The 14,244-nt window shown below is 41.5% G+C and overlaps 1 protein-coding gene across 22 annotated transcripts in view; it reads left to right on the forward strand.

Annotated features, from left to right (window-relative positions):
• DOCK10 (dedicator of cytokinesis 10) overlaps nucleotides 1–14,244 on the forward strand; it is a 304,405-nt gene that overhangs the window by 236,351 nt on the left and 53,810 nt on the right. For 13 of the 22 annotated variants that reach the window (XR_015150938.1, XR_015150936.1, XR_015150940.1 and 10 more), the window contains 3 exons: nucleotides 282–395; nucleotides 4,014–4,085; nucleotides 11,127–11,273. Coding sequence is in view for 18 of the 22 variants with exons in the window: in XM_086365912.1 (XP_086222038.1) it covers nucleotides 282–395; nucleotides 4,014–4,085; nucleotides 11,127–11,273 (333 nt within the window). In the remaining 4 variants the exon portion in view is untranslated. Of the gene's footprint in view, nucleotides 1–281; nucleotides 450–4,013; nucleotides 4,086–11,126; nucleotides 11,274–14,244 lie in introns of all 22 variants that reach the window. The other 9 variants (XR_015150933.1, XM_086365856.1, XM_086365823.1 and 6 more) reach the window with 1 other exon arrangement.

Consider the following 14,244-nt stretch of genomic DNA (forward strand, 5'->3'; position numbering starts at 1 on the left):
GCCCTCCATGTTTCCTTGAACCCGCTGAATTGCTCTCTGATCTTCTTTTTTATTTCTACTAAGAGTGTGTCAAGGAGAGCTTAGGTGAGCAAGGCTCTACCTGTACAAAGCCCTCAGTAGGAGCAGGTGTGTATTACACTTATCATTGGGCCTTCATTTATTTCATGACAAAATCTGGCATGAGCAGATAATTTTGAGACATGAGTTATTCATGGAACATAATTTTTGACCCTTTGTTTTTAAGTGTTTAACTTTTTTTTCACTGTTTGGATTTTCTTCAGTTTGTGTTCAAGACTACGGCATACAAGGAGAGAACTATACATGAAGAACTGGTTAAAAATATGACTGGTCTTTTGCAATCAAATGACTCCACAACAGTCAAGCATGTCCTGAAGGTAAAGAATTTAAAGACGGGCTTTCACTGGGATGGCTTACACTCAACTCTGAAGGTAATAGGAGTCATTGATTTTTATAGATCGTTTCTCTTATGGTTTCTGGTGTAAGCTTCGTGTTGGAACAGTAGCATGTGACCCCATGGACTGTAGCCCACCAGGCTCCTCCGTCCATGGGATTCCCCAGGCAAGAATATTGGAGTGGGTTGCCATGCCCTCCTCCAATATTAAGAGAACAGATCATCTTTAAAAGTAGAATGGACTCAGGTCCTTTGGCCTAAAGGCAAAATGAATGACTCTTAAGAATGGCCTATAACATTCAAAAGTACTAAGTGTACCCAAAATAAAGTTTATGGGGTTTTTAGGCACAACAAGAGGAAAAATACCAACAAAAGGATTAATGATATATTAATGAGTAGACTGACAGCAGAAAGGAGGCAGAGAAACAGCTACTCTTTTTCCCCCAAAAGTTGCAACACATGGATTTGTAGTAACATAAAAGATGGTGAGAAGCTTATGAAGATATAACTCTAAGTTATTATAGACTTGTGAATGTAGTCCCCTGCTAAATTAATTATCTATCATGACTTGACAGATAGATGATTGATGAGTAAGTAGCTAGAGAGGGCTGAGGCTGGATCAATAAGCATCAGCATTTCACTAAAATCAAAGTTGTCTAGGTCAAGTGGTTTGTTTGTTTAAATTTAAATTAGCTGTATGAGCATATTCATTCAATTTATCCAGCAAATGTGTTCTAAGTGCCTTCCATACAACAAACACCATCCTCACCATCCTTGGCACTTGATATGCATATAGAGAATAGAATAAAAATCTCTGCCTTTGGGAAGTTTACATAGTACTGCAAGATAAAAAATAGTAAATGACCCACATAATAGCAAAGTTAATTAAATTGCATGTTCAGGGACTTCCCTGGCTGTCCAGTGGTTAAGACTCCACGTTGCCAATGCAGGGGGCTCAGGTTCAATCCCTGATCAGGAAATTAAGATCCCACATGTGGGAAGGAGAGGTTGAGATGAACTACAAGAGTCGCATTGACGTATATACACTACCATGTGTGAAACAGATAGCTAGTGGGAAGTTGCTGTGTGACCCAGGATGCTCAGCTTGATGCTCTGTGATGACCTAGAGGGGAGGGTGGGGTGGGAAGGCGGGGTGGAAGGGAAGCTCAAGAGGGAGGGGATGTATGTATACATACAGCTGATTCATGTTGCACAGCAGAAATTAACACAACATTGTAAAGTAATTCTAATTTCTTTTGTTTTAAAATAAAAAAAATTAGTTTTAAAATTTTAAAAATCGATTTAAAAAAATCCCACATGCCAGGCGGTGTGGCCTAAAGATTAAAAAAAAAAAAAAAAAAAAAGTCTTTAAATATGCTTTAAAACCTTAAAAAAGGTTTTAAAAAATGTTGGGGAAAAATTGCATGTTCAGCGGTGAGAAGTAGCATGGGAAAAGAAAATATCAAGCAGGTAAGGGCATGGGGAGCACTGAGGGCAGAGTGAGGTTTACAGTTTTAAATACAGTGGTCAGGATAGAGCTGTGGAGAAGGAAAGACCTCAGCAAAAAATGTGAAGGGGGTGAGAGAGCTAGAGACGTTTAGGGTAGAACATTAAAGGGAGAAGGGGAAACATACAGTATTTGTCATTCTTTGACTTATTTCACTAAGCATGTAATGCCCTCCAGGTCCATCCATGATGTCACAAATAGCAAAATTTAGTTCACTTATATGTGGAATCTAAAAAATAAAGCTAACAAGTGAGTATAAGAAAACAGAAACAGGCTTAGTGATACAGAGAACGAACTAGTGGTTATCTGAGGGGAGAGGAGTGAGGGGAGGGGCAAAATAAGTCAAGGGGATTAAGAGGTACAAACTGCTAGGTATAAAATAAACTACAACAATGTAATGAGGAGCACAGGGTATATTGCCGGTATTTTATAATAACCTTGAGGAGTGCACTCCATAAAAATATTGAATCATTATGTTGTACACCTGAAACTTACATAACATTATTAAGTCAACTTATTTCAATTAAAGAAAATAAAGATTGAGGGGAAGACCTGTATAATGTCGTAAGGCAGCAGCACACCTGGTGGACGTGCCTAAAGGATGGCAGGAAGGTCAGGAGCCACGTAAGCAAAGAGAGGAGGCAAGATGAACTCAGAGCGGCACCAGGAGGTTAGGCGGGTAGTGTAAGGCCTGTGGGCCATTGCAAGGGCTTTGGCTTCCGCTGGGAGAGAAACTGGGAGCCATGAGAGGCCTTTGAGGGGAGAAGTGAATTGAGCTGACCATGGTTCAAAAGGGTCTCTCTGCTGACTGCATAGAGAATAGACTGTAACGGCGTAAGGGTGGGGACAGGGTCGCTGGAGAAGGCTGCCTACCTAGCATCCTTGGGTGTTCTTTGCTGCTGTGTGTGCTCAGTTGTGTCTGACCCTTTGTGACCCCATGGACTGTAGCCCACCAGGGTCGTCTGCCCATGGAGTTTTCCAGGCAAGAATTCTGGAGTGGGGTACCATTTCCTTCTCCAGAGGATCTTCCCAACCCAGGGATCAAACCCACATCCCTTGTGTCTCCTGGATTGGCGGCCAGTTCTTTACCACTAGCACCACCTGGGAAGCCCTGGGTATTCTTTGGCCTTCTCCAAGTGCACCCCTTCTCATGAGGCAAAGTGTGAGGGGAGTCAAAGGAGGGCTGCCTGGAACTATAAGGATTCCTAGGGGCCCCCACCGTTGGCCTTCTCCAAGTGCACCCCTTCTCATGAGGCAAAGTGTGAGGGGAGTCAAAGGAGTGCCGCCTGGAACTATAAGGATTCCTAGGAGCCCCCACCTTTAGAGCTTGTAGGTTTATTCCTGGGCCTGCTTACACCTCTTTAGAAGTCCATACTAAAGAGGGAAACTCTTGTTGCCTGAGTGTAGCCCCAGACCTAAGGCAGGAGCAGCGTTTGGTGGGAGAGAGGAACTGTGGGCAGGAACTGTGGAGAGGTTTGTGGGCAGCGCTTGGGCTTGCAGGCTGGACAGTCACACCAGGTCCCTCAGGGCAGGACGGAGCCCCAGGTGAGAGGAAGGGGTGGGCCAGGGTCATGCACTTCCTATGCTCCCACATTCAGGTACAGTATTCCAAACTGTCATGAAGTTGTATTTGTCAAGGTAGGAAGAGCCAACATACTTTATTTAAAACTCTGTTAGCTTTTAAATACTTAAACATACAGCTTCCGTTTTTACTCGCCTCTACCCATCGTAATGTGAGGGGTGGGCCTGCTACAACATTTAGTTTTGTTTAAGGAAAACAGGTAGAACACCCCATGAATAAGTATTTCCTAAGACGACTGTCTAATCAGCCATGTCAAATAAGCCAGTTTCTTGTGTTATACAGTCTTAGAGATGACTGGGAAACAGAAATATCTGGTATTTACATTTCCCATTAGAATTTTGCTAAGGATGATCCTAACATAATGGAGACTATATTATTGCTCTGATGCATTTAATTTCAAAGAATACATTCCAAGATAAAGATTTTATAGTATCGCATGTTGTAAAGAACAGAATTATCATTACTTTGCTGTAAGATAATAAATTTCTGATTATCTTTTCTTTTCCTAACAGCATTCCTGGTTCTTCTTTGCAATTATCCTAAAATCCATGGCACAGCACTTGATTGACACAAATAAAATTCAGGTACGATCATATGTAATAAAATAGCATCCAACAATTATGCTCATGAATATTCTCTGAATAATGAATATGCTCTTATTAGTTCCATTTTTATTTGTTTTCTAAACCTTACTGATTTATGCTCACTGCTTTAAGAATTTTTTTATCTGGACCATTTTTAAAGTCTTTATGGAATTTGTTACAATATTACTTATCTTTTATGTTTTGGTTTTTTGCTAGCAAGGCATGTGAGATCTTAGCCTCCCCCAGAGAGAGTGTTAGTCAGTCAGTCATGTCCAGCTCTTTTTGACCCCATGGAGTGTAGCCTGCCAGAGTCATGTGTCCGTGAAATTCTCCAGGCAAGAATACTGGAGTGGGTAGCCATTCCCATCTCCAGGGGATCTTCTCGACCCAGGGATTGAACCTGGATCTCCTGCATTGCAGGCAAATTCTTTACTGTCTGAGCCATCAGGGAAATCCCTTAGTCCCCCAGTCAGGGATCGAACCCACACGCCTTGCCTTGGAAGGCAAAGTCTTAGCCACTGGACCACCAGGGAAGTCCCTGCTCATGCTTTCTATGTAGGAGACGTGATTGTTGTGTCAGTACAGGTCCTTCAGAAGCAGATGGAAGGACAAAGTTAGAAATGCAAAATGACTGTAAAGGATAAAAGGACAGACAAAAGGACTAGGGAAGTCTGATGCCTGTGAAAGGAAATGGCAAAGGAAGGAGGCTTGACTGCAAAGAGCCTTGCAGTGAGACAGTTTTAGCTGGACCAATGGGCTGTCTGAGAGCAAGGAATGTTCATGAGGAAAGTCCTGCATTGGGCAGATGATCTGACTCTGGCACCTCTGCAAGCTTGGAGCAGCCAGGGAGAATGTGACCTTGGTGACCTTGGCATGGTCTCTTGAGTGCATCCCCAAAACTCCGTAGCTGTTTCTTTCATCAAGCAGATTTTTTCTCAAAGGAATGTCTGCGCTGTGCATATCCTTGACTGCCACCTGCGGTCCACGGTCCACAGATTACACTACATTTTGCAAATGTCTCTGATTCTGCCCCTCCGTAGCTTCCCTGGGCCTCTCTTCCTGAAAAATGGGGCCTAGTGGGATTTGATTAACTGTAGTCTGTTACTATTGCTGGCCTCAGGACCGTACATGGTTCTCATCGTCTTCCTCCTCTGCCATCCATTCTAGATTCCCCTCACCTTCAGCCAGTAGCTCTGAAGGTCTCAGTCACTTACCTGTGTTGTGGCCCAAACGCTCATTCCAAATGGGTCCAGAGTGGTCTCAGCCTTTGGACCATTTCTAGTTACAATTGGGTAAGGAGGATCAAGAACCTCCCAAGTAGATTCCCTGATTTCTGCATGTATTTCTCTCTGTTCTCTTTGTGGGTAAGACCAGGCAGAAACCTCAGACACTATGCCTCCTTCACTGGGAGACTAAATCAGAACAGTATTGCATGGGGTGGGGATAGTGGTGAATAGCAATTATTGTCTTCATTTATACTCTTGGTGGGGGAGGGGCAGTGTCTTAGGCCAAAACCTATAGAGCCCTTTGAAGACGGACTTTAGAATCATTATATTATACACTTACTAAAGCTGCAGGACACTTTCTTTAGGGACCCTGTCTCCTTTTCAGTCAGTGTGTACCAGATTTGAGAACTGACTCAGGTCCAGGAAGACAGAGGCCAAGTTACCCTTGGCCAAGCCACCAGTCAAGCATCCAGTGTGTGTTTACTGCAAATGCCAATTGTGTCAATACAAATTATACATTTAGACCAGGTAAATGGCTGGTGGTCAGATCTTTGAACCCAGTGGACCTGCTGCTAACAGAACTTAGGACTACATTATTAATCTTGTGAGTTTCTACTCTAAGCAGGTGGACATGATGGTATTTTGGTCTCCAGATATCAACATCAGTTCAGATCCTGTGTCCACTCATGCTTCAAATGTTTGAGTGTAATCACCTAAGAAAATCCTATAGGGTCCTTTGGAGAAGGACTTTAGAATCATTGCATTAGACACTTATTCAAGCTGCAGGACATTTTCTTTAGGGACCCTGCCTCCTCTTCAGCCAGCGTGTACCAGATTTGAGAACTGACTCAGGTCCAGGAAGATGGAAGAGTCATGGCTATTTGTTGGAACAGAGATCCTTGTCTTCTGATGGTCCATTTTGTCTTATTGGTGGATATGAAGCAGTGCCATTGTTGCCTGCTACCTGTCTTGTCCCTAGGGATTCCACACATCAGTAACCAGCCCTACAGCTTCCTGAGAGTCAAGCCCCCTTGGCTGCTCTCCAGACTTGCCATTTGTCTTGATCATCACAGCCACTGGTCCCTGGAGATTGGGTGCAATCACATGACCTCTGTATATAGCTGACCCTCATCCTCATGGCTGTTAGTGAGCCAACACTGTATTTGTCTCTCCCACCTGCAGAGGGGAGATACCATTGAATGTCTTAGGGATGTCAGTCCCTAATACCTTCTGGATGGCTTTGGTGCACAGTGGGTCTTCTGGGCTCATATTTCCATTCCTATATGTCCACTTCCCTCTACCTTTTTATTCCTTCCTCTATCATCTGCCAGGGCAACCCAGGTATTTTCATCCTGCTTAAAATGAGCCATCTAAGGACTCCTAAGAGCCACCTAACAGTGAGTGGTCCATCCCCTGAATTCTTGTTTAAGCCCACGTCCTGACAAAGTGCCCTCAACTCAGTGAATTTGAACTTATCCACTCTTTCATTCTGGCCACGTTGATCAAACACCCGCAACATTGTCTCAGTGGTACTCCCACGAGGCCCTTGTCAGTACATGCTGTGCTGTTTTGAGTTACTCAGTCGTGTCCAACTCTTTGCGGCCCCATGAACTGTAGCCCACCAGTCTCCGCTGCCCATGGAATTTTCCAGGGAAGAATACTGGAGTGGGCTGCCATTTCCCTCACCAAGTGATCTTCCTGACCCAGGGATCAAACCCGAATCTCTTGCTTCTCCTGCATTGGCAGGCGAGTTCTTTACCACTACCATCACTTGGGAAACCATATCTGGCACATGCTAGCTAAATCTTATTAACTCCTTGGGGTATACACTCTTCCTTACCTTATTAGGCTGAGCAGGTTCACAGCTGAGTTGAGCTGGGGTATAACACAGTTAATGCCCGGAGCTTCAGGAGAGGAGGAAGGACAGCTCCCAAGGGGTCTGCCTGTTGCCTTGCAGGCTTCTGCAGCATCTTCCCACGTGCCAGAAGTGCTGCCTCTTAGAGGAGAGGAATGGGGCACTGAGGATTCAGGGGACTCTGCAGAGTCACCATCCTTGGGTTTTCCATCCACACCTCCAGCCCTCAAGTCTTTCCAAACATGGTCTTGACATAGCATAAGAGACCTGCCCTGGCTGCGCATCTAATCATCTCTAGTATTCCAGAACTCTGAATTCTTAAGTCCCAGGTTTGCTTTTCAGCTGTGTCTGCTCTTCTACTCCCAGAGATAACAGCCTCCGACCTGGGAGCAAGAGAAAATCTAACATGATGATAAGGATGATTCCTGTCTCTCTGTTATTAAGCTCTATCAGGACACCTCAGCATTATAACCCTCGCTCTGCCATTAACATGTTAGATGATAAAAAAAGACACTGAACATCTCACAGCCTGCTTTCCCATGTGTAAAAAGAACGGACTGGACTAAAATCTTTCAGTTCCCACTAGTATATATCTGCTCAAATCGATAGGTTACAAACATCCTATGAACAGCCTAAGAACAGAAGAACTTCTCATGGACAGCAGTTCATATTCACTGAGTCCAGTTCCCTTTTCATGACCCTCTTCAGGAGCAGCCACCACACCCAATTTTCTTCCAAGGGCACATGACCATCTAATGTTCTAACCATCTCTATGTATCACATTAGGAGTAGACCAGATGCCATTATTTGACTTAAAAGCATTCCCAATAAGCATCTCCCAAGCTATTTGCATTTTCTTTTTTAATTTTTTTTAATTGCGAAGTGAATGGCTTTCTTTGTTATTAAAAAAATATTCCACTATCAGAAAGCTTTGAGGAAGTCATATCCTCTAGTCTGGTCCTCTGAGAGGCAGATAGCACCTCCCTGAGACCCCTGCTTTCGTGTCCAAGGCAAATTCCTATTTATTAGGGCTTTCCAGGTGGCACTAATGGTAAAGAACCTGCCTGCAATGGAGGAGACACAAGAGATGTAGGTTTGATCCCGGGGAAGATCCCCTGGAGGAGGCCATGGCAACCCTTGTGGTAAAGAACCCTCTGAGAGGCAGACAGCACCTCCCTGGCACTCCTGCTTTCTTATCCTTGTCAATTCCTATTTACTAGAAAATGCCGAATGCCTTCTCAACACTGAGCTCTAGTAGCGAAAGGTTGCTTGTATTGGCTGCATGTTTTGTTTTCCATCAGCCCCTTATTCCTAACACAACTCCCAAATGCCTGAAACTCAGCCCCTGCATTCTGCATCTGGTCCTTGTGACCTCTGCCGTATCATAGCCCAGGTTTTCCAGCAGGTTCCAGCTTGCAGCTGTGGATCCGACTGTCACCTCACTGCCTTCCTCCCTTTCCTGAGACAGAAAGCCCACCGTCCCCAGCTCAGCAGTTCTCCCCTCTCAAGACTGTGGGATAGACTTCTGGAGAAGAATTTAAAATATTACTCAGAGCCAGGAAACCATACCTCCAAGTCCCTCAACAGCACGGCTCCAGCATTCCATCAGTTAGAATCATGTCAGGGAATTAACGTGGAGATTAGCAAAGGAAGGGACCTGCCACAATTGTCTCCCAGGAGCTGGGAATGGGGCTGTCCTCTTCTTATAGTATAAAAAAAAAAAAATAATAAAATAAAATATTACTCATTGGGAATTCCCTGCTGGTCTAGTGGTTAGGACTCGACACTTCCACTCCTGGGGACAGGGTTTGATCCCTAGTCAGGGATTCTGACTAGGATCCTACAAACCCTGTGGCACAACCAAAAAAGTTAAAAAATAAAGATGTTACCTGTGTATACCAATCAGCATGTCTTGGGGTTAAGAGTGGGAGTAGGCTTCAAGGGGAGTTTGAAAGGAAGACAAAAAAAGGGCAGGGAGGAGGAACGGAGGAATTATCAAGGTCCAGGCTGTTAATGCATATCCTTGTGAAGAAAATGTCATCACTGATGTGTTTAATGTCTCTTAGAGGACCAACATGGCCCCCCACTCCAGTACTCTTGCCTGGAAAATCCCATGGACAGAGGGGCCTGGTAGGCTGCAGTCCATGGGGTCGCTAAGAGTCGGACACGACTGAGCGACTTCACTTTCACTTTTCACTTTCATGCATTGGAGAAGGAAATGGCAACCCACTCCAGTGTTCTTGCCTGGAGAATCCCAGGGATGGGGGAGCCTGGTGGGCTGCCGTCTATGAGGTCGCACAGAGTCGGACACGACTGAAGCGACTTAGCAGCAGCAGCAGCAGAGGACTAACGCAGTGAAAAGAGGAAAACGACAATTGTGCTTTGATTATCTAAAACCTGATTGTTGTTTTCACAGGTGAATCATTTACCCTTATTTCTCAAGGGATATGGAGCAGAATGAAAAATGATGTATACAGTTAAATCCATTAGGTTTATTTGTTGTCAATTTAATTTTATATCAATAGTAAACTTTGAATATATACAGAGAGTAACCATGAGATTCTTAAAGTGACAGTCATTTCCTGGTAAAAATGGCTAAAAAAAAGCCAGTTGAAGCCAACTGCAGCATTCTGTAGTTAATCAGTGTTTGTGCTCTGCAGTTTCTCTAATTTTAGCCTCCATGGTTTTTATTCTTGCACCATGGAAGGTTGATTGCTTAGATTAAGAAAATAAAGGTTAGTCAAACTCTCAATTGTCTGTTTCTGTCTATAGTGAAATTGCAAGTCTAATTTTAAAGCCATCTTCTAAAGGTGAATGAATCTTACCTATCTTGTGCAAAGAAATTGTATAAATTCACAAAGCAGTGACAGAAATGGGAAAACTCAGCTGCCTGAAATTTTCCGAGTTAAAATAGGAGAGGTAGATTTCTGTACCCAAGGGCACTCTTTAGGGGCCTGTAGAGTTTTACTCAGTGTAGTGAGTGTAATTGTGTAACTGTGTACACAACTACTCAGTGTAGTTGTGTAATGTCACAGCCAAACCATTTTTTATCTTATGGCAAAAGCATTTTGACAGTGAAGTCTCACTGACAACTGTCATGGGCATATGCTAATACCAGAGTTAAGACCAGCCGGTATAGACTTCCATCTATAAGATGAATAACGTTTGAGCGTCTAATGGAAAACATGGTGATTATAGTTGATAGCACTGTATTGTATAATTGAAATTTGCTAGGAGAGTAGAACTTAAATGTTCTCGCCCCAAAAATATGTATGTGAGCTGATGGATGGCTTAATTAACTAGATGAGGAGTGGGGATTCTTTCACAATTTATTATGTGCATGAAAACACCAGAGTGTATGGTTTAAATATGTTATAATTTTGTATGTCAGTTATGTCTCTTATAAAACTGAAATAACTTTTATAAAAAAGCTAGCTGGTACTCACAACTTAGAGGACATTTCAAACTAATATCTGTACTCATTCAGTTATTCATTCATTGATTTCTTATAGTTGTTTATTGGAGGATTGTTATTAATAGTTTTAAAAATCAAAATAATTGATTTTTAAATTAGAAAACTGTGAATCAAAGAAAATCTAGAATAATAGTCATTAAACCATTCATAGTAGTTATTTCCTGAGAAGGCAAGAAGGGGTATTAAGAGGTTATAAAAAATGTTACATTTCTATGTTGTCTGAATAGTTTGAAATTCATATATGTTATAATTTATAATGAAAAAGTGAAAGCTTTATTGGCCCAAAATAGAAGAAAAATTCACTGAAAAGTGGAAATCGTGACCTTGAAATTGAAATGGCTTCTAATTTCATTATTGCCTTCAAATTTCCAAAAAGACTTTTTGTTTGATAATAAATAGAATGAAGTTAAGTCTTACAGGTTATATTTTCCGGGCTTAGTATTTCACAGATCTTATTGTAAAGCAATGATCCATTCTTTCCTTAGCTTTCTCGGCCTCAAAGATTTCCCGAATCTTTTCAAAATGAGTTGGACAATCTTGTCATGAGCTTCGCTGACCACATGATTTGGAAAAACAAAGACGCACTTGAAGAAACAAAAAGGGCAAACCACAGCGTTGCCAGGTTTCTTAAGGTACATTGTACAAAGCCATGGTTCTGTTCAGGCCTGTGTGATAGTGGCTGTGAGATACTCTACGTGTTAATTAAGTCACAGGTTCATTTATGATGAGAAGTCAGGACTACCATGATTAGATGAATGCTTTCATCTATATGTCTTTCTTGCTTGAAATACTTTCTGATTTTTTTTTTCCAATTTGGAGTCCTATAGAACAAAAATCAAGGTTAGAGAAAAGTATCTGTTTGAATATTGCCAAATGTAGGACTCCTAAATATTTTTAAAGAGAAAAGTGATATTTTTAAAGGAGAACTTGTCCTGAGGCAATATTTTTGTCTCGGACTTTTCTAACCTTGAAGTGATATTTTGGCATGGCTACAGCTCTCACAATGATGCCAAATAGCCACTTTGGAAAAATTTGGGGGAATTGAGCATTTTTGTTGTTTTACTTCCAGGCTCTTTTTTACATGATGAAAATATTATAAATTAGCTACATAAAAGGAAAATGATCAGTTAAAGTATTTAGCAACATAAAATGAAATATATATATGCATACATATATATATTTAGCAATATTTATTTATATTAAATTAGGAAGAAAAATGAGCTTAGTCCAAAATTAGCTAATGTAGAATGATGGTGTATCACTGAACAGATAATGCATCCAATCGGAAAGATAATGTGTTTCTTCTGTTCCTTCTTTTGCCCAACTGTTGACTATTGGTGACCTTGATGAAGGCACTTTTCTTGCTTTTTTGTAGTAGACACCAAGACATACTGGATAGTTGTGGGAACTTATCAACAAATACTAGTAACAAAGAGACTATGGAGATAGATGGAAAATTAGCTGAAGTTGTCATTCGTGAATTTTCAGTTCAGTTCAGTCGCTCAGTCGTGTTCGACTCTTTGCAACCCCATGAATCACAGCACGCCAGGCCTCCCTGTCCATCACCAACTCCTGGAGTTCACCCAGACTCACGTCCATCGAGTCCGTGATGCCATCCAGCCATCTCATCCTCTGTCGTCCCCTTCTCCTCTTGCCCCCAATCCCTCCCAGCATCAGAGTCTTTTCCAATGAGTCAACTCTTCGCATGAGGTGGCCAAAGTACTGGACTTTCAGCTTTAGCATCATTCCTTCCAAAGAAATCCCAGGGCTGATCTCCTTCAGAATGGACTAGTTGGATCTCCTTGCAGTCCAAGGGACTCTCAAGAGTCTTCTCCAACACCACAGTTCAAAAGCATCAATTCTTCGGCACTCAGCCTTCTTCACAGTCCAACTCTCACATCCATACATGACCACAGGAAAAACCATAGCCTTGACTAGACGAACCTTTGATGGCAAAGTAATGTCTCTGCTTTTGAATATGCTATCTAGGTTGGTCATAACTTTCCTTCCAAGGAGTAAGCGTCTTTTAATTTCATGGCTGCAGTCACTATCTGCAGTGATTTTGGAGCCCCAAAAAATAAAGTCTGACACTGTTTCCACTGTTTCCCCATCTATTTCCCATGAAGTGATGGGACTGGATGCCATGATCTTCGTTTTCTGAATGTTGAGCTTTAAGCCAACTTTTTCACTCTCCGCTTTCACTTTCATCAAGAGGCTTTTTAGTTCCTCTTCACTTTCTGCCATAAGGGTGGTATCATCTTCATATCTGACGTTATTGATATTTCTCCCTGCAATCTTAATTCCAGCTTGTGTTTCTTCCAGTCCAGTGTGTCTCATGATGTACTCTGCATGTGAATTTTAATTCAGTCTAATTTCTTTTTTGACGTGTCAAATGCTCTTTCAAATTATGTACTATGCATGTTTACCTCTTAAAATTTCCTTTTCACTGTTTTACATCTTAATTTTGCTTTTTTCTTGCTTCAAGAAAGAGAAAGAGATGGTCAGGCTTAAGGAGGAAGAGAGTAAAATAGAAAAAAAATTTACTCTAATTTTCTACCACATTTTAAGACCTATGAGAATAAAGTTTGTTACTATGCTAGTAGTTTATTTGAAGTGCTTGATGAAAAAGAAAATTTGGAGAAAATGACATGTTGTCCAATTTGTAAGCACACTGCATTTAAGAAACATCTGCAGAGTATTCTTCCCTAAATTGCAAAAAAAAAAAAAAAAAATGTTGCATAAGCAAGTCTCTTAAAAAGGGAAAAGACCCCTTATCTACCCTCTTTGGCTTAAATGTTCTGTACTTATTAGAAAAAAATATGCTTTCCTTGGACCTCATTTATGCAAAAGTAGCTTCTGGTGGTACATAAAGTCATGTCTAACATGAATGTCCAAGGTGAAAAGAGACACAGAGTATACAGCTAATGGTGACACCAGTGGTTTGTGAAAGCTGTGGGTAAAAAGCATGGATTGACAATAGATAAACAAATACAGTCTATAAGATATGTGGATCCATGGACTGCAAACTGAAAGCAGGACTTTTGTGACGTTCATAAATGGAAACGCTAACTTAGTATAATGTACATTATAAAAATCCATTGTACAGGCATTGTTTTGAGATTATTGTTTTTATGGAATTTATTTGACCCAGAAAGCTTGTTTTAAAATGTAAAGTTTATTATATGAATCATCTGAATGCAGAAAGGAAAAGAGAAAAGAAGATGACATGGTTTTTTGATGTTAAATTGAATGTAGTCATTTGGCATAATGCATATGAATTGATGAACTTTGAGTGTTCAGCTGCTCAACACTGCCCCACTGTTGGCGTTACAAAACTTTTATATTCCCAGAAAGTAGTTATTCACTTAACTTAGGTTTCAAATGACTTTTATCTCTTTTGGTTGTTGAATTCTACATTAGTAATCTAATACTGTAAGTTAGTTGTCATCAGAATTTAACAACTGAAGTATCGTAACACCATGGTTGTACCAAGATTGTTTTCCAAAAATGGAGAATGTGGTACCTCCGGGGTGACCACATGAAAGTGTCCTAGGTGAGAAAGTGTCCTCTTTTGTCTTACATCATGGGAAAATAATGTTTTTG

This window comes from Bos grunniens, chromosome 2 (assembly GCF_055505025.1).
Source record: "Bos grunniens cultivar Pamir isolate PY7600 chromosome 2, Bosgru_T2T1.0, whole genome shotgun sequence".
Taxonomy (NCBI): Eukaryota; Metazoa; Chordata; class Mammalia; order Artiodactyla; family Bovidae; genus Bos; species Bos grunniens.